We start from the raw sequence: 26,863 nt of genomic DNA, 5'->3' as shown, positions 1-26,863 counted from the left end.
GAATAGTTACTTAAATGCCATTTTAAAATCCACTATAAAAAGGTAAATACAGCAACGTTTTTTGGGGGGCAACTGTTATTATATATATTCTGAACATAAAACTCCACTTCCCACTGGCACTCACAATTTTTCACAAGATCCCCAGTCGTGCCACCAGGTGGCAGCATTATACAAGATTCAGTTTTCCAACAGTCATCAACTCAAAAAAATATTTATGTTGGATTTTAGGTTAGAAACATGCTGAATTTTGCCTCCCAAGTATTTGTTAGTTTTTCAATTTGGACTATATAAACAAAAACGGAAGTCTAATCAGGGATTCCATCAGCGGAGGGGGGAGGGGGGGGGTTTGACCAAAACGAGCCAATTATGACATCATTTCAGAAGATAAAACAAATACCAAGACTTCTTCTGTCTGTTGAAGACTCAGGAGTCACAGGTGAAACGTGAAAATAAATCAAGAACAACAGCACACAAATACTTTTCAATCTTTTTATTGAATATTAAGGTAAATATTTCACATTAATACAGGCTACATAAAGTAGAGCCACTATACGACATGAAATTTACTCTCATTTTAACCCTTTTTAGTATGTAAACAATTATACATGTATTTACCACTCTAAAAGGTTCTGATTTCTCTTTCTCTTTAGGTAATCATCATCTAGTTCTGGGCCAAGTTTAAATAGCTACTTCATGTTGAGCCCCCCGCAGCCCAAGAACGGTGTATGTGGGTTTTTAAGTCAAAATCTCTAAACTACGCAGAGAATGGATCCTGTTGAACAGGTGATCGCGCATGTTTGTTTGCATTATTGGGACACTGATAACAGCTCTGGCCCAATTTTATCGTTCCTTATTTGAGATAGGCACATCAAAGAATGGCGTCAAGAGACCTTCCAATTCTTCAACTTCCGCTCTGCAATTTTACATCTCTACTAAAGTTTACATGTTTTAATTTTTCTTTGTCTCATTCGGTCATATTTGTCAGTTGGTATTACATGTTTGCACTGTGGGTCATGCTGTGTGCATTTGATTGCGGTGGACGCAGTCTAGTTGACGTGGTTCAGGTGCACGTTGCCGACATGAGGCGCCCAGGTACCAGGCCACACCTGAAGGAGAGAGCACAGATGTGGGGTGTGTTCGAACAATCGCAGTCAAATGTTACAGCTTATAAAGTGTAGAAGTCGACACACATCTCGCAAGTTTGACCTTCCCTTTACTGAAAGTTACCTGCTGTTGTGGGTCAGAGTTATCTGCATTGTTTGGGACCACTTTGATGATGGGGCTCCATGCGGGGTCACCAGCGTGCAAACCATTGTACATCGGTCCCCCCGGGCCCTCGGCCATGGGAGGATGATGGGGCAGCATGGTTCCTCCATACATCGACATGGGCATCCCCTGCACGGATAACAACAGGCAGCTGGTAAAACACGTGTCCGGAAGACAAACAGGAGTCAAATGACCGACAGAGATACTGCTTCCTTCTACCTTTGGGAAGTCCATGTAACTGTTGGGCAAATGCTGAGGCTGGTGGTAGTTGTTAGCAGGGTTTGCGATGCCCGTGTCGTCCTGCTCCATTGGCTGGTGCTGAGAGAAGGCAGACTGCTCTGCCTGCAGCTGTGGGTGCATCATGTGGCTGCTCATCAAGGGCTGGGACCAACCAGACATGGCCTCTGCACCAAAACACACAGGGAGTTATGGCCTCGTCACAGGATATCACAGTTAACGTGACTGGAACACCGTGCATGTTTGGGTTTCGATTTTACCTGAAGCACTGCCAACCCCAAACGACCAGATGCCCCCCTGTCCAACGGATGCTGTGTAGCTGGTTGTGAGGAGAGGTGGGTTGACCGAACCCGTCTGCCTGATCCTGGCCAACCGCTCTGTGCCGATGGGTGGGGGAACCTTCCGGTCCTGCTGCGAGGAGCTGCCCGGCTTGGGCTGGGGAGGAGGGGCGACAGCTGAGGTGGAGAGGGCAGAGGATGAAACCGTGGAGGGAGGTGGGACAGGAGATTCACCTGGTGGAAAAGAGGAGGTACAGAAAGAAAAAGTTCAACTTTAGACATTTCAAAGTATTGACAGAAAGGTTTGCAAAGTTCCTTTAAGATACAAAAGAAAATAAGCCTCTAAAAATACATCTCATTCATGACAATGAAAAGAATTATAGAAGCCACGTGTCAAAGGATCAGTCACAAAACTGCTTTTCTAAAAAAATCTATTTAGATATTTCAAGGGTGAAAATGTAAAAGAAAAAGGTCATGACAAAGTGTGTGAGCCTCATACCTGATGTGGATGCACTCCATGGGTGAGGGGAAAAGTGTTGTCTGCTGAATGAGGGCGTGCCAACCGCTGTATGACCGTGCAGGTACACCGGGCTTGCAGAGATACTGGTGGCGTAGCTGGTTAGCGCTGTGGGTTGCATAATGAGCAAAACTATAACTCAACATGTCACCTTACTAAAAACATTATCCCACTGTTAAGATGTACATTTCTACAATTCTACATGTTTGGTTGCATTGCATGTTACTACCTCCATTTTGATGTCGTTAGTTTAATTCCTCTTAAGAACTGTTTTGTTTTGTTTTTTTAATTCAGAGAGAAATAATCCTCCACAAAACGATCTTTTATATGAACTAAAAGAAACACAGTTGTACCAATGGGACTGTTGACCATCCTCTGGGAGGCAGAACGGTAGCCAGGGGCTTTGGAGCTGTCTGGAGGCGGTGGAGGCATCATATTCTCCATCTGGCCCATGTTCATGTACGCTGGTGGGCCTGAGTACGACTGATCTGGAGGTGATCGAGTAGGCAAATGGCAAGCACCCCACACCGGACTGTTTCCCACCTGCGGGTCGAGCAAAAGTGATCACAACTTGTCACCTGAAACGGTTTAAAGTCGAAGTGTATTTTCAGGCGCGTGTTGATATTGGCACTTAAAACTCACCTGGCTGTTGTTATCGAAAATGCTGCTGAAATTGAAGAGACCTGCAGGACCGAAGTTGGGGGGGATCTGCTGAGGCTTGCCCGCGCTGGCGACATGCTGCATCTGGGAGCCGTTTATCATCCCCAGATTAGCAGAGACCTGAAGGGAGCCCGAAGCCTGGGCTTGAGCTTGGGTCTGGGCTTGTGGAGGCAAACTTGTTGGTTGGGAAGTTTGGTTTGGGGCTTGTTTCAGGGGTTCTTGCTGAGCGCTGAAGGGTACGAACACAGATTGCTGCTGCTGTTGCTGCTGCTGTTGTTGTTGCGTCTGCTGCTGTTGCTGCTGCTGCTCAGAAAGGGAGTAGTAAGGCCCTGGTGGCTGCATACGATGGGAGACTCTGGGTGCAGGAGCTGAGAAGTGGGGTACGGTGTTGTTGGGGTGTGCAACATTGTGTGACAGGACTGGGGGAGGTGCTGAGGAAAGGTGGGAGTTGGGCTGCGGGTTGAGGAGGGATGACGGAGCCTCTGTTGATGGTGCAGAGGAGGGTGGAGGAGGTAACTGCTGTCGAGGCTCTAGCTTGGAAACTAAAGCCATGGCAGGGGCAATGAAACCCACTGAGTTGATGCTCTCACTGACAGAAACGGGTTGGTTCTCCACAGATAGAGAGGGCTTGTCCTTTCCAGGATGGGCAACGACACTGGGCTCCGATTTAGGTGGCTGGATGGGGGGCTGTGAAACGGGTCCGAGGGACTGCTGAGGGGTATTCGCTGTGGTTGTACTGGAGCTGTGATGTGCAGGAGAACCTGTGCCTCGTACTGTGTTACTGCCACTGTTGCTGATGGAAACAGCAGCGACAGACACAGGGGTGACACCAGCAGGCTTGGGGTCAGGGGCGAACAGCTGTTTTCTGACAGAGGAAGGAGTGGGGACGCTCGTTTGGGGGTTGTACGGAGTAGGATTCGGGGTATGAGACGAGGCTGCGGCTGCAGATGTGTTAAGAGCAATGGAGGTGCTGGTGGTCGTGACGAGGGCTCCTGAGCCGGCTGTGCTGCTGTGCTCACTGTGGGTCGAGTTGGGTCTGGCCTGGGCTCCGGTGCTGTTGGTTCCTCCATTGTGTTTGGGGGAGCTGTTAGCACTGCCGGGACTCACGGGACGCACGGGGAAGGGTCCCCAGGTGCTGGCGGCAGGAGAGAAGGTGCCACCAAACTGTGCCATGGGCAGCCGAGGGTGTCTGATCTGGTGCATGGTCTGCGCAGCCAGTAGAGCCAGCTGAGGGTGGGCGTACGCCAGCGGCAGAGACACCGGGAAAGGCTGTCTGACGTTTGATGACAGCCCCTTCCCAATCTTTCCCCCAGCCTGAGAGGAGGATGAAGACGAGGATGAGGAGGGTTGAAACGAGACGCCTGTAGAGGTGACCAATGAGCTCAGAGCCTTTGGCCCGGTGGTTGAACCACTGGTGGCCCCTGCGGTACTGGAGAAAGAGGCTGAGGTGGTTTTGGAGCCTGGGGCTCTGATGTGATTCCGGGGAATCAGGTCCTCGAGCTCTTTGGCCGGGTCTTGGATTAGAGCATTGATCAGCTGGACTGCATACCTTGTAGACTCCGTGCCACCTCTGGAGCAAAACAGCACACTTTATTCAGAATGTGATTGTGCGTAACAAGTCACACATGATGACATTGATATTTTAGCCCGATAAACATCTGCGACATACCAAACTGCGGGCGGGCGTTTGTATGCATTTGTTACATGTACTCCCTGCAGTGCTAGTCTTAAGCAGTTTAAGTGTATATGGTGATGAGATGTTTCAAAGATTTGTACTGTCCCATTTTCATCTAAGAAAGACTGATGTGCTTTAAGCATCTAACCAACTGATATATTCCAGCTGCAATGGTTTTACAGTCCACCAGGGGGCATTGTTTTTACCTAATGGTGATCATTCTCTCTCCGTTCTTGTCCTTCTGTTTGTCCACGTCAATGTGAGCTCCTGTCACGTCCTGGATGGCTGTGATGTTGCAGCCGCCTCGACCCATGATCCGAGACACAACGGAGGCTGGCACAGACAGCTTCTTTGATCTTCAAAGGAAGCAGAGAAATGTTTGGGTTTACATGTGCACTGGGATGAAAGTACTCAAAATGTACACAAGTCATTAAAAACGTGCAAATTAATTAGCTTTGTATGTAAGCAATGCATATGCTTGGGATGTACACAATCCACAGGACATGTTTAATTTGACAGTGGACAAAAGAAATGTGTACACGTGGGCTGAAACTTGTAAACTGACCTTCTGACCACCTCCTTCCAACCTTCTTCTCTCTTCTGGCCTCTCTTGGGACTTGTGAGGCTGAGCTTACTGTTGGGCGAGGTGATGGGAAGAGCCATGGTCTTGAATGGAGAGGGTAAGGAGTTGGAGATGGAGTCGCTTGTGTCGAGAGCTCTGTGACAAAAAAGACAGCGCTCATGACCATTTGGTTCACTGATACGATGTCACTTAATGAAGATATTTGTATTTATCATGTTGGTTGACACTGGCTGAAGTGACAATATATGTAACGGAACTTACTCCAAATACTTAGTGTCTCACACACACACACACACACACACACACACACACACACACACACACACACACACACACACACACACACACACACACACACACACACACACACACACACACGCACGCACACGTCAGATGATAAATGTGTTCTGGTTCTTCAGGGACTCACTTTTGCGTTGGTTTTGAGATGGAGACTATGACTTTATTGTCCACTTTGCCGTCAGTCGGCGGCTGAGGACAGTGTCTCTTCTCTGGGCCGGGCAGGAAGGCCTGGGACTGGGCTGCTCCTGAGGAGGGGGCTGAGGAGGAGGAGGAGGAGGAGGAAGAGGAGGAGGAGGAGGAGGCGGAGGAGGTGAGGTCAGGGAGGTAGTTGAGCTCCTGACTCTTGCCCCCACTGCTGCTGCTCTCACTGGCACAGTCGGTGCTATCCAAGGGGTCAGAATCGCTGTTGCCACCTGTCACTCCCCCACCCCCACCCCGCGGCTCACCGTGGATCTTGTTCTTGTCAGCCTTGTGCTGTGCTAGTGCAACCTAAAAAGAAATGCACAGGTCGTCATAATTTGTTATTCATTAGGGTAGTTCCAGTCTGCATGTGAAATGCAGGACAATCAAATCGACTGAGCCATTACCAATCTGAAACGGCAGAGGCAGCCGTGCTCACCTGCGGATCCTGTAATATGATGGGTTCATTGGGTGCTGAATCCTTGGTCTTGTTCTTTTTGTTCTTACGATTAGTGCTTGGGGTCGTGGCCACACTCGCTCGCTTCTTACCAAAAGCTGTAGTGAAAGTGGTGGAGGTGGCAGATATGCCAATGGTGGTGGTGGTCGTTGCACTGGGTGGTTCGATAGGGACTTCTGATTCTGTGGGAGGGAAGGAGTAATGTTCAGATAGGAACGGTGATCAAGCGAGTTATTCTGGTAAAAATATAACCTAAAGTCTTAAAAAACTTTTATTTTGAAGAGTTAAAAGTGAAAAAAGTGTACCATCAGCTGAATCCTCCTTCTGCTCCTGCATCTCAGAGCACTCCTCCTTAGTTTTCTGGCCCTCCTCTTCCTCCTGCTTCCTCTTCTGCTCCTCCTTCTTCTTCTTGCGCTTCTCCTTCCTCTTCTCACGCTTGGCAGCCAGGGCCTGCTTCTTGCTCTCCTCTCGGGACTGTTACACAGAGTCACAGAAAAAATGTTGGCCTTCCTCCATCCATGTATTGCAGAACGCTTTCATCTGTCGAAGCACAGCCATAGGGTCTGACATTACCTTCTCCAAGTCGAGCTCCTTGAGTAGAATGCTGGCATTCTTGTTGGCCTCAGCTGCCTGCTGGTCTTTAGCTTTGACAATAGTCTCCATGCACTGATGACACTTCTTCAACAGCTCCTGCAGGAAACAGCTGGAGTTAGAGCTTTGCTCATATCTCAATCACTATCAGTTTAATAGCTGTGAACAACTAATGACACTAAAGGAAATCGATACCCACCTTGTCAGCAATGGTGGCGATATATCTCATGCACTCAATATCTGATGGGAACTGGTTGACCTCCTTCACAAGATACTGCACCACCTTCACATGACCCTGAAAGGTTAAGGAAAATGGTTAGTAAACAGACGCTCGCCAAAGTATAGGATGACCCACTCACTATTTTAGGTTTGTGCACCTTGCGAAAAGCAGCCATGAGCGGGGTGATCTTGCGGTTGTCGGCTGCATCCACATCAGCACTGGCGTGCACCAGGAGTTGGACCACGTCAAAGTGACCGCCATTTGCCGCCAGCCAGAGGGGAGTGTTCCCTTTCTTGTTTCGTACGTCAATATGAGCACCCCTGAAAAGAAAGAAACAAGTGTTGCTTTAAGAAGTCAAAGCAAACCACCTAGCTGATGGGGTTGGGACCCAGGATAAATACAACATGCTGACTTTATGGCCAACATCTGGTTAAAATTCACCAAACGTGTGCCTTTATTGTGCTCATAATAAGAAAACTACAACATGGCTCTATACTGAAAGGCCCAAGAGCACTCACCTGTTGATGAGAAGCTCACAAAACTTGTAGTGGCCCTTGTCGGCAGCAATGGTGAGGGCAGTGTCTCGGGAGGATGGGACAGGGGGAGCGTTGACATCGGCACCTTTGTCCAGCAGCACTCGGCCCACCTCTGCGTAACCTCCTGAAGCTGCCTCCATCAGAGGAGTTAGACCGGTCTGTTTGAAGCAAGGAATCAGTTAGCAAGATGACCATTAGATGTACCAGAAACAAAAGGACCAGAATATTGATTCCGGTCATTATACTTATTAGAATATATAAAAAGGATGAATATAAATGAATGGATATCCAGCAAAAAATATAAATTAATCATTAAATCAAGTAAGTGGAAGTTCGTTCGCCTCGGTACATGTGAACAAGACTCCTCACCTTAGCGCGATGCTCTACGTTGGCCTTGCGATCGAGCAGCAGACTGACCACCTCAGCGCGCCCCTGAAAGCAGGCAAGGGTCAGAGCCGTGTTTCTGTTGGTCTCAATCTGGGCGTTGATGTCCGAGCCCATATCCAACAACAGCTTCACTGCCGGCACATGACCGTTCATAGCTGCCAGCATCAGAGGAGAGATTCCCAGCTTGCTGCCAGTCCTGGTGAAAAAGTAAATATATTCTTTAGAGACCAAAAACTAAATTCAAACGCCAACAGTTAAATGTGCACTAACAAGCATAAAATGGAGTGGATGCTATACGAGGGACTGCTTTATCATGGTGATTCTTTTGTTAAAACACGGAGCATAGTTTCTGTTTTAGTAAATATCATGATTTTATTTCAATTTTGGCACTCAACATGTGTTTCACTTATCAGTGTACTGCCATACTGTTTCCATATTCATCAAATAGAAGTTGGACGTAATCACTACGCTGCTACTTCTCGTGTATTTGCAGCTGAAACCTGAAAGCACCTTTTACTCAGATGCTATACTTGTGGCACCGTGTGGTTTAAAAACTGAAGATTCTCCAAATTACAGACTCACTCACTCACTTTTAGGATCTCAAACATGTAGTAGCATTCGGACTAAAGAGAAGGTTTTCTGCTTCATTTTAACCTGATATGGCAGGACGTGTGGCCTGAACTGTATATAGTGGTTTGTGTGGCTCACCGGGAGTTGATCTCAGCTCCAGCATTGAGGAGTATCTTGATGATGTTGACGTAGCCCCCAGAAGCAGCCAGGCTAAGAGGCGTGTAGTCTGAAACATTGCGGTGTTCCTTATTAGCGCCCCGCAGCAGCAGCAGCTCAACAACCTGTCCAACAAAAAATACACAACATAGTTAAAGCCGGGGATACGTTTAGCCGGAAGGTCACTATTATGAGGGTAAACTGAAAGACGATGTGTTTACCTCCTGGCGTCCCCCAGAGCAGGCCAGGGAGAGGGGTGTGTCTTTGGTTCTCTCTGACTGAGCCTCAATGTCACCCCCTTTATCCAGAAGCACCTCAACCACTCCCACATGGCCAGCAGTGGCAGCCAGGATCAGAGGAGTGAAACCTGTGGAAAGAGTTTTTGTGTTATATGAAAGCCCAACTATGAATTAAAACCCAACTCGTACTTCCCAAATATTCATAATACCATGAGAAGTCTTTTTCACGTACACATTTTATTATCATCACTTTTATACCTTTTTTGTCCCGGTGCTCAATGTTGGCTCCCCGTGCGATCAGGACAGACACAAGCTCCTCGTGTCCTCCTGCACATGCCAGCGTCAGCGCCGTGTCGTGGTTACTCTCCGTCTGTGGGGGGGGAAGCATCTCTTAACAGGATGATGACTTTGTGCAGGTGTATTCACTTGCATTTTCAGTTTTAAGATTTCATGTCAGGCAGTGTTGTGTCTCACATGTGCATCTATGTCGACAGAGGGGTAGAGGGGCAGAACCGATGGGGGAGAGGCGATGTTTGCGGGCGTCTGTGAGGGCGGCTGGGATAGGGGTGTGGGCGAAGTTGTAGTGTTCAGCATGGGCACGCGGCTGCTCACAGCTGCAACAGAGAAAATATATCCAAACATACAGCTTAGGTTGTACCAGAGTCTCATAACAAGTTAGTTATAAAAATCAGAAGTCTCAAGACATCTTCCAATAGAAATGTTCCTACCTGCCATGATGTCATCCAGTGTGTCTGTGAGCGTCTGTGCAGGTGTAGCTACCATGAGCCCGTCTGGAGCCTGCTGAGGTATCATTCCTGGGCCTAACCCAGCCAGCGGTTGACCCTGACCCTGCAGCTGCTGCAGCTGCTGCAGCTGCTGCTGCTGCTGCTGCTGCTGCTGCTGCTGACCCAACATCTGCTGCCCCACCAGTACCCTCTGCAGCTCTGGGCTGGTACTTCCCGGGTAGTCTGCAGGATTGTAGTCTGGCAGCGGTTGGATAGGGACAAAGGCAGTCTGAAGAGGCGGAGGAGGCGGCTGGGGCTGAGTCTGTGGCGAAGGGGGCAGAGGAGGCTGCTGGGGCGGCTGGGGCCCATCCCTGTAGAGGATAGTGCCAACCTGAGGAAGCTTGGGGTAGTCATCGTCTTCTCCGTCTGCCTCTTCCTCGGAACCGTCCTCTTCGTCATCATCTTCCTCTTCCTGAAAATGCACAGAAAGCACCTTAAGCCTCTGGAGACTATAAACACACTGTCAGGGAACTAACATTACAAATAATAATTATAGGATTTCACCTCGTCCCCTTCCTCTCCGGGCTGCTCGTCTTGCTCTCCATCTTTGTTGGCCTCTTCATCCGTGTCCGAGCCAGCGTGTGTTTGGGCACCTGCTGTGGTGGGAAGGGGCCCTGGAAGAGACATCATATTTCCAGGCCCTGGACCTGGCCCCTGGCTCTGCCCAGGCTCCTGCTCTTCCTTTAAGCCCTTTGCTTCCATGTACTCTTTGGTGAACTGTTGCTGTGTTTTCAGCTGTAGCTGGCGCTCAACCTTCTGCAGCTCCTTCAAGATTTTCTTCTTCTTCTGCACCTAAGTAGAAAACAGACAGGTCCTTGTTTGACTGACTTCTGCTACGGTGCTATGCATGTAAAACAGCATTCAAGTGAAAATTAGCTTGTAAGGTAATGTTCATTTTACCAAGAACATTCAAAATGAGTTCAGATCTTCAGTGGATGATGGATCATACCTGCTCCTCTCTGCTCTTCTTCAGCTCCTCAATCTTGTCTTTGGTGAGCGGCTCCCCCTGAATAAGCTCTAGCGACTGTAGCTGAGCCTTCTCAATAGCGCTAATTCTCTGGCCCAGCTCGTTCAGCTTTCCCTCCGTCTCCTCCACAATGCACTCTAGAGGCTGGCACAAGTGGAAGGGTGGCAGGGGCTCTGCTTCAGGCCCCCGGCCAACCGAGCTGGGGACACCGGGCTGAAGGGCTGCCTGTCTCTGTTTAGACACGCCTGAACAAAGGAGATCAGAGAGGTTGTGCATTACAATGGGTTAACAATATGTTTTAGTGAAGTCTGAAACTTCATTTCAAGAGAACACTTGTTGGGACACAGAGCTCGTAGCACTGTTTACCTTTGCTGGAGACGGGTGGGGGTGTAGCGATGTTTGATGGGGCTCTGTCGGGCTCCTGAGGGGGCACTACCATGGCGAGAGCTTGGAATGGGACACGAGGGACCTGTTATGACAGAAGACATGTTAGACTAACGATCTTTACTAAAAACAAATCTTTTCCCCAGAATAACATTAAAAACTCGGTATACTGTGGTATGTACCTGAGAGGCATCTTGCGAAGGGGGTGTGAGCTGGGAAAGGTCGGGCGCGGGGACAGACAGGATGTTGTTGGGGTAGTCCAACAGGTAGGACACCACATTGGTGTGACCACCCTTAGCAGCTTCTATCAACATGGTTGAACCATCCTACAAAAGAGAGAAACATGACAGTATTTATAGCGTGTTTTCATTAATCACATATAAGTGACCATAATGTTCTTTTTAACATCCACGCTGTGTGCATTACTTTGAGTCTGTGCGTAGGATCCGCCCCATGTGCCAGCAGCAACTCCACCACAGCCAGATGTCCTCCAGCGCAGGCCAGAGACACCACTGTGTGATCATTGTTGGCAGTAGCTCTGTTCACATTAGCACCTGGACAGAACAAGAACACAAGTAAACACATGAACTCACTCACTACATCTGAGAGTAATCAAGAACACAAGTAATACAACAAATATGAATTCATCTGTTAGGAGGTGTCTAGTCACTTGCAAAGGTAATTGTATCAGTGAAAAATACACTGTCAAATTGACAGGCTTTGGAGTCCTTGTAGGATAAAGTAAATTGCTGAAATCAACATAATCCAATTTAAAAAAATTAAATTCTGATCTTGTGTAATGAGATTATCACGACCTATTTAACTCTATTAAATTACCAATTTTATTCCCATAAAACTGCCTCTACCCAGATTGAAGACCTGCTTTAAATGTATTCCCTTCATAAGGTTGCCATATACAGACAAGGAAGTCAGTCACCAAGACCAGAGGACTGAAAGAATAGCTGAAAAGTGCAAAAGGACAACACAAGGAATAACTCATTGGATAGTGGTCAGGAGTTTTTGAGTTTTACTCGTAGGTGGTAAGTTTAATGGAGTGCACTGTCTTTGTGAAACAGGATGAAGCTCAGGAAATATGTGCTCCTTTATTCAGGTCACTGAACTGAAGTCACAAATGTGGATTAAATGGCCAATGTTTCACAAGCATCAACAGTCTACATCTCAACTTTTCAAGAAAGACACTGAAGTATATTTTTAGTTGGTTTAGGTTCAAACAAATAGTGATTTTTAAAAGAATGCATTTCATTTAGTAAACCTTTACAGCTCGTCAATAACGCACCTTTGCTGATGAGAAACTGCACTGTACAGAGATGTCCTGCTCTCGCGGCCTTCATCAAGGGCGTCCGCCCCCCTTCAGACTCATGCTCCTAGAGGACAAGGATGAAGATGCATTTGTTAGGTTTAGTACAGAATTATACAAAAGGGCCAACAGGCACAGAAGACGATGCTCAGTTCAATCAATGGACATTTGCACACTAAACAGTCAGTATCGACAAAGGGGATTTAAGAGTATGGCGTACCAAGTTGGCTCCAGCCTGAAGCAGCACATCCGCCACGTCAGTGTGTCCGTTCTCGCACGCATATGTCAACGCGGTGTCACCTGTTGCCGTGGTGGCATGAACATTTGCTCCTGAAAGGCAAAAACAAGAGATTAGAATTGTAAGCACATAGGGATAACTAAGAAATTATACTACAGTTTAGCACACAATTTGTCTCTTTGTTCTGCTTTATCTGCAGCTCCTTGCCTTCATTCTTCTTGCTTACCTGCAGCCAGTAGGTATTTAACCAACTCCAGATGGCCTTCCTGTGCAGCCTCCATTAGAGGTGTAGAGCAGCCCAATTCTATGTCAGCCCCCGCCTTTATGAGGAAGTCAGCCACTTCCAAGAAGCCTCCGCAACATGCAAGAGTCAAAGCAGTCTCCTGGGTCTCTTCTGTCTGCGCATTGATGTTAGCACCTGGACAGCATTTCAAGAAAAGAACGAAAATGAAATGGTTTCAAAAAGGGCAAAACATGAATAATTGGAGCATAACCATGTCAATGTCCCTTTACAGACTCTTCTCTTTTTTTTTCATTTTCAAAAGCAGACAAAAAAACAAAAAAAAGAAAAGAAAGGACTGAGCACAGATAAAACAAATACAAACAAGTGTAAACTATTCACTAGAATGGCATTTGATATTAATTTTACATTTGACAGATGTGAGAAGAAAGCTTCCTACCTTGTGCCAGCAGCAGCGCTACCATCTCTTCATGGCCTTCTCTGGCTGCCTCCATCAGGGGGGTGTAGCCCTCATCATTAACCTTGACACAGGCACAAGCAAAGATTACTCATTGGTGTGGAAATCAGCTCGACTTGTGTACTCTGTGATCTTCCTGGTTTGCTCGTGTTTGTTCTAATTAGCCTTTAGTTAGCAATTTGTTTCATGAATGTGAATTAAATGTTACTAAGAATCAAAATTTCCATTTTGGAAAAGCATAGTTACACTGTATACCAATAGTACCAAGGCACTATGGAGGTAAGTGTTTATAGATACAGATCCTTGATCTTTCCCATACTTGTGTTGGTATCTACGTGTCTGTCTCTCTGCATACCTCCTCCAGGTTGGCTCCTCTCTCTATGAGCAAGGCTGCGAGCTCCACGTGTCCTCCACATGCTGCGAGGGTGAGCGGCGACTCAAAGGAATCGGCTGGCATGTTGACCTGCGCGCCGCTGTCCAACAGCAGCCGTGCCACCTCCACATGGCCGTCCTGGGACAGCGAGACACACAGAGAATGTAGAGATAAGCACCTGAATAAATATATGGGACCACTTTCCAGTTGAGCTAAAATGCAACCTGTCTGAGACTTCAGAATTCAAATTCAAGATGGGAGACTACAATACAAACAAAACTATTTTTTTTTTTTTTAACTTTTAGGCAAGGTCTGTATTGATACATTTAAAATAGTGCAATCATTATTGTCCATCGAGATAATGGATGGAAATTATTCTCGTGGACCAGGCTGGATGAAAAACAAAATAAGACTCCCTGGGTGAGAAGGTTGAAATTAAAATCAAGTTGAGGATTTCAGTCTATTTTGGGCTGAGCGCTCTGTGAAAATGTTTGTGCATGAACACGAAGTGACTCCAGCTGTTGAGCTTCTGCTCTTCTGGTTAGCTTATAAAAAGGCTAATTTTGAACTGGTTTTTATTTCTGATCTGTTCTGTGACCCAAAAGGTGTACAATGCGACAAAATCTTGATGATGTTGGTGACCAACTTAAAAGGAAATTGTTGAAATTTTACAGTGCGATGTTTATTTGAAAGAAAAATACGATCAAATACCAGCAAATCTGGCGTCTTATAGCAAGTTTCAGGTGTGAAATGTAGAATAAGGTTTGGGTCAGATGCTCACCATGCAAGCTTCCATCAGTGCTGTGTGCATCTCATCTGTTTTATGTTCCTGGTCTGCTCCAGCTTCCAATAGAAAACGCACCATGTCCAAGTGTCCTGCAGGAGGAACAAAAATCCAGTTTCTAAACTTTTCAACCATTGTTTGCAAAGAGGATGTAAAATCGCAAATCACCTGACAAACACAACCAAAAAGACTCACAAACCGTTTACACCATATTTGAGTTCTGACCTTTGTAGCAGGCAAGTGTGAGAGCACTCTCCTTGAACTCATTGGAGTGTGTGTTGATGCCGGCGCCATACTCCAAGAGTACCCTGGCCACCTCTACGTGGCCAGCACTGGCTGCCTCCATAAGAGGTGTGTGTCCGTTCTCGTTGTGGTCCTCGATGTTAGCACCCTCTTTCAGCAGCACCTTCACCACATCCACGAAGCCACCGGCACATGCATACGTCAGGGCTGTGTTGCCTGGAAGACAGCGGAGAAGTTTAGCTGACTGCGAAACACACAGAATAAAGGAACAATTCTGAATTTGAGAAATTAGGATGACCTGTGGAGGACTGTGCATTAACATCTGCCCCATGGACGAGAAGCAGTTTGACAATGTCCACGTAGCCTCCGCTGGCAGCAGCCATAAGTGGCGTTATGTCCCCCTTGATGCCCCTGTCTTCCACATTGGCATGCATGGCCAACAACACCTGATGATGAAATCATAAAGTTATGAGGTCTGTCACCAAGAAGTGATTTCCTCATTACGTCAATAAACATCATGACTGTTTGTTTTTTCGGGGAACAGAAACCATACTCCAAAACACGTGATTCATAATGATACGACATCATATACCACTCCAACCCTTCTCCTTTATACCTGTGCAAGTTCATAGTAGCCAGCCGAGCAGGCGAGGCAGAGCAGGCTCTCTCCTTCCTCTGTGTGTTCGTTGACGCTCCGTCCCTCGTCCAACAATTTGCGCACAGCGTTGACATCCCCATCTGAACACGCCTCGGCTAAACTACGGCTGAAAATAACCAGACTGCTACAATTACTGCCACTGTGGCAGGTGAACACACATACGCCTCACAATAACGCAGTCGCTTCCAGGGAGGAAACACACATACACGCATGCAAATATACTAGATACTGAGAGATGACTTAGTACAGTAAGGGCAAGATACATACTTGTCTGCTTGGCCGGCGTTGAGTGTGTTTTCAGCTCTCATTCGGGTCAGGGCGGCTGCAGCCTCGTCCAGGGCACAACTCACAGATGACGTCAGTCGGCGTAGCACTTCGGGGTCTGCAAAAGCTTTACCATCGGCAGTGGACAGTTTACCGATGCCTGCCGAACATCAAAAGGGCAGAGGTGCGTAGGGAAATGCAAACCACAGGGGAGCACAACCACACCAGACCAGATGAAGAAGCAAGTCCAGTCCAGCCAATCCAATCCAGGGTTAGTAGCAGCATACACAAAGAGGAAAAAAGAGAACAAAAAAAACAAAACAAAAAAATCACACACAGAAAACACACACACAAGCATTTGTTAATATGGCTTAATATATATCCTTTCACTACTTCCAATCAGGTCTGTGACAATAAATGCATGACTGCAATACCAGTCATGTGATGCCGATTGATCGTTGCGCTCATTACTGTCGTCACTGCTTTCTTTTTTTCCTAGTGAAAGCTACAGAAGTGCACATGGTGTGTAACATAAACTACAAACACAATAACCATTGTTAAGTCATCATCATCGACTTTCTTTCAACCATATGTTCAAGGGGTTTTGTCGCTTGTATATATTATTTATTACACTACCACGCTATTCTACATATTTCTACTAATTTTAGTTTGGGTGTATTGATAAGACGAATGGGGTCAAACTCAATTGTGCAATGTGTTTGAGATCGGGAACACAGCCACTGATTGGCCGACAGACTCATCCCAGGGCCTCATGGGATTGCTACTGGCCTGCTAACAACAAGTGTTTTCAATGCAGAAAAAAAATATGTTCCCACAGAGCCGCTGCAGTTCAAACATGGATTACAAAGCTTTTAAAAACGATACGATTGCACGGGAGCTGACGGAGCACATCGTGTACCAGTGAGTGGAACATGGGAGGACATTTGTAGTGAACTGTCAAACTGCGGGAATACGTCACTTTTAACTGCGATAAGAAAAAATTCCTACCGTCACATCCAATGCAACGTCTATGATTCTTAACTCTTTATTTTTCTCATAGTCAGTTAAAAGACAATATTCACTGAGCAACAATGGGAATCCAATCTGTGTTTCCAACAACATGAATGCAGTGAGGGAGGTAATGTTAGTCGTCTATAGTAGTCTTCATACAATAGGTTCAGGCTGTTAATGGTAGAAGAGAAAAATGTCTCATCCTATGTGAATTATAGATCAGTAAGAGGCGGTGAGTGTGAGAGAGGCAGAAACAGGAGACAGTGGTCAGTAAGAGAGAGACGCACAACTGGGAAGAAAACAAAAATGACATATGAGAGAAAAATGTGTTTGAGTATGTGTGTTTGTCACGAAAGAGGAGAAAGCCAAGGAGGGGAATGAAAAACAAGAGCAAGCAGTACAAAAAGCTTTTTCTAATGACCTACATTGAAAGATCTCTTTCAGAAAACAGAACACGGACCATTTCCCAACATTCAAGGGTTTGTGTACGAGTGTGGTCGTGTACATTTTAAGGGCATGTGTAGAAATGAAGTAAAGAGAGAAGAAGAAGAAGAAGAAGAAAAAAAAAAAAAGGGCTGCCTTTGAACATGTGGGCCTCATCTTGAACCCAACCATTAGCCAGGCATAAGTGAGCTGCAGCCCTTAGGTCCTCCTCTGTTTTCACCACTAGGCCTGCGACTCGAGCTAAACTTAGTCCGTCTCTCAGACGAGGATTTCGCAACAGTCCCCGAGGCACGAGGGAAACAAGAGGTTGAGGAAGTTGATCATTAAAGATTTACTGTATTGTGTTTATCTCTGAGAATGCAAGTTCACTGAACCAAAACAGACTGAACACAAAAAAGGGATTTCATGTACTATAAACACCTCGGAGGAAAACAAAGAAAGCAACTGAGGGTGATTATATTTTTTGACGCGTTTGTCTAAAACAATAACGGACTACAGCTGTAGATCACACTGGAAATAATAACCAACTTTCACCAATTTAGGTTTAATTCGTTCTTAGGCGAGTACAATGTCCCTGTGTGTGTACAAACGTGTTTTTGGTTGGTTCAAATCAAACTGGCAACCTACTGAGCTACTTTCACCTATTGTACCACCAACACTTGATTGTAATCAGAGTAAACCTTTTGATCCAAGTTATAACGTCAAGTTTTACCCAGTGTTTGACAAAAGCCAGCGTGAGCCAACATTAAAGTTAAGACTTTCTGAACAAAGGCAAATGTTTTGATAATCATGAATCAACTTGAATAATAAAAAAAAAAAAAAAGAGTTTCACATGTAGTGAAACTGCTCACTAAGCCGGGATAGACGGGAGTTGTATTTCTCTTGGTCAGATTGTCAACAGCATACTGGCACCCAGTTTAAATGTTTGCTAGTTACTGTTTGTTTGTTTTTGTTTTTTTAAATGGCTACAAAGTATCATTACTTCCTGGGTGACACTTGCCAAGCCTGCAGCACAATGTTGCTCACATTCAGTTATTCACAGATACTTCAGACTTTCTTACCTTCTTATTAACTTACTTATATGGCTAACGAAAAAGAAAGACACTTCCTTCAGTGTGTTTACCCATAAGCACCTGCTCTTGTCCAGCTCCACCCAAACCTCTGGCATGTTTACACAAACAACATGATGTTCCATCTATTTGTACCGAAAGAAAATGTGTCATTACAGGTGAATATACGCCAAACGCTCTCTCAGAATAAACAACTGGCATTGCAAGACACTCGCATGCATGAATGAAAACAATCAAGGTGGTAGTTGTTAAACAAGAATGAACTTGCATACTGCTGTGCAACAACATCAAAATTGTCTCAACCAACTTCAGATCCAGCATTTTTATTGCTGGTAAGCCTCGGCTTACGAGTTACTGTGATTTATTCAGTTTCCCATAATCAGAAGAGTCACATGTAACACTGACATCTACTGTGTGCACAGGAATTGGTCTAAAAGCCCCGTTTACCTTGTTGGTTGTTGCCACAAGATCACAAATACCTCTCAACCACCTGATTACCGACACGAACCGGTCAGCGAGCGCCACAGACGGCGCTGTATGCGATTTCCATTTAGCTTTTGAGGTACGTTTTTTTTTGTCTACATGTCTTTTATTGTATTAATTACTTTAGGGGGAAAAAAATTAAACTTAAACTCTTTTATATTTCTTTTGATGCATTGTCAATTTTGGGGGGGTTTATTTTTGCCATACTATATTATTTTACTATATTTTCTTTTCCCCTAAATTGTCCTATTAAAATGTTTGCTTAATGTATTTGCATGTACAATATGTTCTAATATGAGTAAAGTCACACGTTTCTGCTTCATGTGGCATGACAGCAGTCCACCAAAACAACAAAACAAGAACACTAGAGTTTGACAGTTCGATGTCAAGGCCGGAAGACGTTTTATACACCGCAGCAGCCGGTCATTGAACAAGAGAACATCACCTCGTACCTTTGCAGCGTTGGCATGAGAGTTGCCAGAGCTCACTGCAGACAGTCAATGCAGTGCGTCTGTATCCGCTGGTCGCTCATCAGAGCGGCTCACTTGAGGTGAGGCTCTGCTGTTTTGCTGACTTGATTCAGCTCATAATTGTGTAGATTTCACATGGAAGTCTCTGTCGATGTCTCCATCTATTTATGTTACACGTTTTTAGTAGTTAATTAGCTTCCATTTGCTCCTGCCCGATTCGTGCCTCAAAAGACATAATTTTATTGTGATCTAATTAAAGCCTGTTCACAACACTGTACAGATAGAGGCAATAGCCTTATATCAACAAAAATATATTCTTTGTTAAACTAATATCGTTCTCACGTCAGTGTTGATCAGCTACTTTTTTGGGAGCTCTTTTAATAAAGTTTGCACTGCAGCTTAGGAAAGAGAAACACAGTTCATGACGCATTACTGAGGTGTGAAAACCAAATAAATAAAATAGTTCATTCTCCATCTGTTGAAGCACAAGTCAAATGAAGACTCAGTGCTTTCAGTGGACATCAGACCTGCAGTTTAGACATGATAAATCCAAAGGAATCCTCAGCACTGCCTCTCCTGACTTCCAAATGCAGAATATTATATATCCATATATATATATTTTTTTTTGTCCTTTTCAAAGCTCTAGCATGCAGTACACTGTGCCAGCGATATAGAATAGATATCACTCCAGGAAACAACGCATCTTGTTTACTGGTCTACAACAGCTTTGATCCTCGTCCCTGAGGGATCATTTTCTGGCTCTAGTACTAAGTAGTCTTTTTCTGGTTTTAAAGGCTGCGTTACAGTAAAGTGACATAATCTTCTGAACTTCCCAAACTGTTCTAGATGTTGTATTCTTTACCTTTACCCACTTACTCATTATATTCACGTTACTAATGATTATTTATCCAAAATCTCTGTGTAAATATTTTGTGAAAACATTAATAGTCATCCCTACAATACTGTTGCAATACTGACATTGAGGTATTTGGTTACCACACACACACACACACACACACACACACACACACACACACACACAGATCTCAAAAACACATACTTGGTTGAGAAAGTATTCATATCCCTTCACTTTAAGCACATTATCTTGTGCTGTACATTTAATTTCAAATGGACCTGAACGTAACCACCGTTCTGATTTTGTCACTGCTTTCAGACTGTAAGAAAAATTGTTCTAAAAGAACACATGAAAGCCCATCATCCAATTACGGGCGACACAGCCGACCCCTAGCCTGAAGCCTGCAGGGCAATAATAATACATTACAACATCAATGTTTGGCTTGATACTGTCTAAAAATCTAAGAAGCATGAAGGCGTTGTATACAAAACAATAAAGTACTGTGGTATAAACTCAGAGGCCGCTTTATTAGATAGATCTGTACAATCCAATATTATTGTTCTGCCATTTAGTTGACTTTTATGATGATCATTATGTTGAGGTTTTTTTCGAAACTGTAACAGATGTTAGCACGTTGCTCATATTTAGTGGTGGTGATACTGTATATTGGACGGGACTGCATTATATTGAGAGTTGTTTCTAATATTCTGCCCTGTATGTGAATAGGGAAGACCCTAAACTAGAAACATATCGATAAAATGTAGTTCACCTTTGCAAAATATGTATTTATGGCAGAGTAGTTACATTCACTTGTCCTAGACTGTACAAGTTCACTTCAAAGTGGCCACTGAGTGTATGTAATGGACAACTATGACCTGAGGAGGACTTGTGTTACTACCTTCAGGGATTGTGCTTCTTTTCAGAGTCAAGTTTTATTAGTTAATGCTGACTTGGTTTTACATTTGTACACTACCGGCAGTTTTGACATTTTATCACTCACATTACAGCTATATTAACCAGTAAAGAGAATGAAAGATATTAGTCAAGGTCACCCAAGTATGGCTAGTGGTAACAGTAGCCTTCATTAATAATGCATGAGTGACTTGTCTTACATCTTGCATTTGTTGTAATTAAGTATACTGGGCATTTATAGCCCCTTTACAACACAAAAGACTTTGTAAAGCAAGCAGGGAACACCTAACCAAATACAAAGCAATTCATCGAAATGTGTTATTCAAAGAAATGAAGGTCACCATCAAGATTTTTCACCAGATCACGAATACCGATCTGATATCTACATAAAATATATTTCTACCTACATTATGGGGCTGCACCATGTAAGCTTAGTTCTATATCACAAGTAAAGCCAGTTCAATTTAGAAGAAATATGTCCGACAAGTGATAAGTCTAATATTGTCTTTGGTAGGCTACACATCACAGCCTTCCTTTGATGGTTTTCTGTGCTTTTAAAAGTTTTTCTGTGAAGGGTTTGAACAGCCTCTCCTCATTAACTACAAGAGGAAAATACTTAAGTACAATCTTGTATAAGTAGCGTGACGGTGTCACGTTTTTGTATATTATGCTCTGTAACTCCATCACACCGAAAAGGTGTTTACATCCACGTTCAATTAAAAACTTAACAGTGGGAGCCGTTGCTCTTTTAATACAGAGTCTCCCAATTTGAGGTGTTTCAAATATACTGGAAAAATGTAAATAACCCCAAACAAAGTCACCACACCATCATATTTAATTGCATATCTGCCTGAAGTCTAAGGCCCACAGACATCACCAGACGCTTGGCATCTTCCCTGGTGATGGTCTGGACAGGTTTGGTATTTGGCCACTATGTTCATGCGAGGAATGAAGAGAGGCTGTCCAATCTTCTTGCCACAACCATTAAACACAAACTATGCTCTCTCTGCTGATATGATACAAAAACAATACAAGAAACCTGGCAAATCAATTTAAGAAACACTATTATTAATATCATTATTGATTTTAATTATATACGCTGTAAAATAACTTAAGCAAACAGATTATGTCAGTTTCTACCTCTTCTGTGGGGACTCACCAGGGAGAAAGGGGAATAGAATGAGATTAGTCATTAGCCGTTCAACACAAGCTCTGTGCATGCTGTGGAGGCTCAAGCATGTCCCAGCGTTAATCTGCACGGTGATGTTCACAGGCCCAAACGAGGCCAGGACACCCAGCCCTGATGGATTAATCTACACAGACCTTCTTACATTGAGATTACAAATTGTAATCAAACTAATTTAACCAAATCACTTTCAAACTATGTGCTGATATGATACTTACAGAACCGGCAGGTTCTCCTTGCTGCCATATCGGCTTTAGGCCTTAAGCAACATGAGCCCTCTACTTTTTTGGGGATTGGAAATAAGAGAAAAAAGCTGAGACTGGAAGGTGTGGTTTCACTTACTCAAATTTACTGTATGTCAGAGCACAAGCTAAGAATGGCTGTGTAAAAAATAGGTGTGGCCATTGAGAAACTGATCACCTACAAATGAACACACCGTGTCAGATCTTAAGGTGAATTAGGTGCGGACGAGGCAGTCATACCTGCAGCTTCCAGTAGAGCTTCAAGTCGGGCCTGTGTCTCTGGATCAACTGTCCTCAAATCTACTCCGTCTGTGGCGCTGGACAAAAGCAACTCTGACGCTGTCTTCATGATGGGGTTATCCAGGTCCTCCTGATCCAGAATGAAAGACTCCACCTGGGAAAGACGGAGAAAGACAAATCAGAATTCCTTTCACTGCTATTTTCAAGGCAGTATTTAGTCACAACTTTACATGGCATGCAAGCTATCATTTAAAAAGACCTGGAGCAAGTAAAATGACCCTCAATATCTGGCTCAATATTTTTTTAAGAGAACTAATCACACACTAATGTGAAAGTATATTGCTTAAAACATGAAATGATTATTTACATTACTCTGTATAAAAGTGTCCCTCCACACACTCAAACTATAAAAAGATCAGACATGTGGCTCTTGTATATTTACAGTTTCTTTCAACAGAGGGAAAACAAAAAGGAGCAGAGGGATAAGAGAGTCAAAGCACAGGAAGTGCTACGGCCAGGAATTACAGCTCCTGCACACACAGAGATTCAGCTGAGAGTCAGCTGCCCAAGTACAGCACCAGGATCATACCTGAGCTGTGGCCCCCCTGGCTATCACGTATTACAGTCTAAATTACAAAAAAAAATAATGCTCCCCAAAAAATGAAAAGCAAACAAGTGAGAAAACATACTAAACACAAATTTTATGAAAACTACAATTTTTTTTACTACCAAGTTCTGCTGCAGCAGTGATTAATATTTTTCTAAATGTGACTACAGCCCAAATCAATATCCTTCACCATATTAATTGTAGCTACACTCCAATATGTCACTGAAGAGTGGAACTTAGAGGTGGAAACGTATTACATGTTTATCATCTAGTCACAATTACAAATGAAGTCCAGTTTTGTAGCTCAAATCAGAAATATGATAATTTATAAACAATGCATACATATCAGAAAATAAATCATAAATGTAAACAAACATCATCTCCGAACAAATTTTACAGAGACTTGTTTATATTCAGTCACTTTCAGAGTAACAACTGGACATCGTCACGTGTTTGCAAAGTAACTTATTCACTGGATTTCAGGTCGGTCTAAAAATGACCAATATCTCAACAAATCTCTACAATAAAAAACTGCCAATATGCTCACCTCAGAAATATGAACAATCTGTACAATTTACAGCCGCTGTATTGAGATTACAAATTAGAAAAAAAAAAATGATCAGAGCTCTCTTGTTAGATGTAACTTTGTATTGGGAAACGGGTTTTTGTTTGGTTTTTTTTATTTCAATTGAGAGGCATCCTGTTGGCACCTGAGTGTACTGACCCCATACAATAATGGCTGATTTACACAGTTCCACACAGGTGAGTAGATTAAATTGCAGCAAATACTGTACCTACGAGAGAAAGTCATTTATTTATCTTCTGCAGTTGTCCTGGTATATAGATTAGCTTACTGAAAATTACAAATACACCAGACATTACAATTTGAATCTCCTTGAATGGGAGATTCTAAAATGAGGATTATTTTCAGAATAAATGACAAGTTAGTGTCATTCAACAGTTTGCAAAACAACTTGTGTCAAAACCCGAGAAAGTAACTATGCCGCTCTGTGTTCATATACATAAGCTGCAGCAGGCTTTTCAGGGTCTGGCCCACAGAGCAAATGTTGGAATCGAGTCAGCATTCGGCAATGTGGAGGAATTCAGCTATACGATAGGAACGCAGAGGACAACAGCCCCTGGGGGATGTAGTTTTACCGGGGCCTTTATAATCAACAATGGATATCAGTCTTCACTATTAATGAACTACAGTTCCCAGAGTGTTGGTATCCACAGAGTTGGAAAGGCCCAGAATGGCATCTGCTTAATCCTGGGGCTCAGATTTTAGCTGCTGCCCAGAGCAGCGAGTTCTCCACTGGAGTAAAACACCACAACAAATGCTCTCTTTCAGCCTTATAAAGCCGACTGGGTGAATGAAGAAACATAACACAGAGGACGTACATTTGCAATTTGATTCAATTAAGTTTCCTGGGATGTAATTGACAAATTTGATATGGTCCTTCTTCGTCTGCTACTACACAGCGATGCTCAGACAAAAACATCCAGGATATATTAACAATGGCATCAGCTGATATCCTTACTCCTCTGTCACAGCTGCAGTGTTTTGGAAATATACTCCTTAGGTCACATATCAGTTGAGACAGCTCAACAGGTAAAGTCCACTGCACAGCAGTGCCAATTCCATCTACTCCCATAACTGTTTGATGATAGTGTTTCTGTCTGTAAACACCACATCAACCTTTAATGCGTTCCAGTAAAAATGAGCCTTTTTGATAGGTTGGTGCAAATCAAATATTTTACATTTACTAGTCCAACAACTTCCTTTACTCTGTCTGCTGCTGTCATATGATGTGGTGAACTCAATAACCACACAATAGTAAGGCTAAGAAATCCTAATAACTTTAAACTTACATTAAACAAAACATGCCGTGATAAACAGAAAGGTTTGGTTATGACATGGCATTTAGTGAGTCTAGCCTTTGAATATCTTGATAAATTCCACCAAGAAGCTTCTGTGACACATGGTCATTAAAAAAAAAAAAAAAAAGGTTATTTGGGGTGGCATATCAAATTTGTGCAGTGGAGTCAAATATTTGCTGTAATCTTTGCCTCCACCAGAGCTGATATAAAACATGTCACACGTATGATTAGCGGAGATGTGGAGATGTCATCACACCTGTCTCTGTCTCCGTGTGTGAGACATGGAAAGTTGGGAGACCTCTCAACATGAACTCGAGCTGCTCTCAAAATGTGACAACGCAAAATCAAGTTGACAGTGGAGGTGGCCATCTGACCGACAGAAGCGAAGGATGATGAAGAGAAAGAGAGAAAGAAAGAAAGAAAGAAAGAAAGAAAGAAAGAAAGAAAGAAAGAAAGAAAGAAAGAAAGAAAGGAGGAAGGGGAAAAAAAAAAAAAAAAACACCCAGCTGGTTATTTGTCAACACCGACTGTGGAAAATTCGAGCAGTTCTTTGAGGAAAAAAAAAAAACATCATCTAAACGGATCGAAAAGTTTAGCCGAGGGACGACGGGAGTTAATTTACATGATTTGGGGAAAAGTGACGTAATTGCACCACGACTACGAAATGGCAGATATTTTCTCTGCCCGTGTCCGTCCGACGGGTGAACGGGCTCCTTCCATTTGCTTGCGGCTGGAAAGCAGTCGGAGGAGCCGCAAACTCGGGTGGAAGAAGAGACGACAGCGAGGGAGCGAGCGAGCGAGCGAGGGAGGGAGGGAGGCCGTCGTCGCTTCTTCTTCCACCCGAGTTTAGGCCGCAGCCTGCGCTGCATAAATAAAACATCTCAGCCGGTCAGCGTGAACAAGACTGTTCTCGTCTCGCCAACCTCCTCCCCCCCCCACACAAAAAAAAACCGCTGTCGACGTCGCACCGTCCCGCACGGCACCCGAGCCGACAAAAAGAGGGTGTTATTCCGTTAAAAACAGCAGGTTAATTTGGTGTGATATCAGCGGCCCCGGGGAGGGAGGGAGGAGGGGAGGAGGGGGGGGAGGAGGTTGCCAACTGCGAGCTAACGCGCTAGCTTAGCCGATAGCTCGCGCTTGAGGAGAGGAATGTTGCCTAGCTCTCTGGTCGGGCTTAGCTAACTAGCTTAGCGGTAGCTACCTCTGAAACCTCGTCTTCGTCGCTGCCGGATCCCGGACCCGAGGAGAGGACGGCCGCGGCCGCGAGTTTGAAATCCAGTCTTTCCGCTGCAGGCCCGCCCGGTTCGCCGTACAGACGTACTTTCTTTCCACCTACACCGATCCCAATGCCCCCTAGTCCGACTCCTCCTGGTGTCGCTCCTACCCCCATCCCTGCCGCTGGGGAGCGAGGAGTCACCGAGTCAATCTCGTCCTCGAAGCCGTCCGTCAGCATTGCCGTCCCGGCTACTGCATCCTGCATACTTGTGTTCACGATACGTGTGTTTAGCGAGCTAGTTGTTGACTTAAACGTCCGTCCAGGCGCTTCCGTTTGGGATATTTGCGTGATTTTACTTCAGGGAATCCAGAAACTCTCCCGAAGCGAGGGTTGAGGAGGATCTCTTTCCCCCAGCCATTAACTTTCTAACAACCTAACCCGATACGCACTGTTTCTCAGTAAGACTGCCTCGGTGTGGAATCCTGACAATCCTATTGGTGCAGCGGGAAAGACCTCTGTTTTCAATTGGTCCGCGGTGCTGCTTGTCAAACATGAGACCGCAACGTCATGTTAGGTTTACCAATATCACGAGGCTGTGGAACGAACGTCAAGACATGACATGGTAGACCAACTAAACTGGTTGCTAGTTTCACTAGTTCATGTGAACTCATTATATGGACT

General features: G+C 44.6%; 1 protein-coding gene across 2 annotated transcripts; it reads right to left on the bottom strand.

Annotated features, from left to right (window-relative positions):
- Window positions 1–475: 475 nt before the first annotated feature.
- On the bottom strand, window positions 476–26,617 carry ankhd1 (ankyrin repeat and KH domain containing 1). 2 transcript variants are annotated; one of them, XM_069696949.1, is made up of 39 exons: window positions 26,168–26,617; window positions 22,479–22,632; window positions 15,568–15,724; window positions 15,259–15,421; window positions 14,941–15,088; window positions 14,625–14,858; window positions 14,397–14,491; window positions 13,598–13,753; window positions 13,225–13,306; window positions 12,771–12,962; window positions 12,527–12,636; window positions 12,286–12,373; window positions 11,415–11,542; window positions 11,171–11,314; window positions 10,971–11,073; window positions 10,587–10,849; window positions 10,142–10,429; window positions 9,581–10,049; window positions 9,327–9,466; window positions 9,111–9,222; window positions 8,835–8,980; window positions 8,596–8,738; window positions 7,870–8,083; window positions 7,483–7,658; window positions 7,122–7,284; window positions 6,944–7,039; window positions 6,727–6,843; window positions 6,459–6,627; window positions 6,136–6,335; window positions 5,644–6,005; window positions 5,199–5,351; window positions 4,840–4,989; window positions 2,941–4,528; window positions 2,652–2,841; window positions 2,281–2,406; window positions 1,764–2,015; window positions 1,486–1,670; window positions 1,228–1,395; window positions 476–1,106 (listed from the first exon to the last, which is right to left on the bottom strand). In XM_069696949.1, exons 1-39 carry the CDS (start codon window positions 26,444–26,446, stop codon window positions 1,047–1,049), a joined length of 8,163 nt encoding a protein of 2,720 aa, XP_069553050.1. In that variant the 5' UTR covers window positions 26,447–26,617; the 3' UTR covers window positions 476–1,046. The 2 variants fall into 2 exon arrangements, with proteins under 2 accessions (XP_069553050.1, XP_069553052.1); XM_069696951.1 differs by having other exon boundaries at window positions 15,259–15,406.
- Window positions 26,618–26,863: the final 246 nt, after the last annotated feature.

The sequence above is a fragment of the Brachyistius frenatus genome, unplaced genomic scaffold (genome assembly GCF_029030835.1).
Source record: "Brachyistius frenatus isolate BFR_SWC_R1_liver_20210118 unplaced genomic scaffold, ASM2903083v1 Contig_22, whole genome shotgun sequence".
NCBI classification, from domain to species: Eukaryota; Metazoa; Chordata; class Actinopteri; family Embiotocidae; genus Brachyistius; species Brachyistius frenatus.
The sequence above is the reverse complement of the archived record's forward strand: the minus strand, read 5'-3'. Positions and strand labels throughout refer to the sequence as shown.

What these genes read in the sequence shown, in the direction of transcription:
- ankhd1 (XM_069696949.1), bottom strand. Translation starts at nt 26,446, where the DNA reads ATGCAGGATGCAGTAGCCGGGACGGCAATGCTGACGGACGGCTTCGAG. An exon ending in CTTCGCAAGATGCCTCTCAG is followed by an intron (nt 11,074 to 11,170) that starts GTACATACCACA and finishes CTGTCATAACAG; the next exon opens with GTCCCTCGTGTCCCATTCCA. An exon ending in GGAGCTGAGATCAACTCCCG is followed by an intron (nt 8,084 to 8,595) that starts GTGAGCCACACA and finishes CTTTTTCACCAG; the next exon opens with GACTGGCAGCAAGCTGGGAA.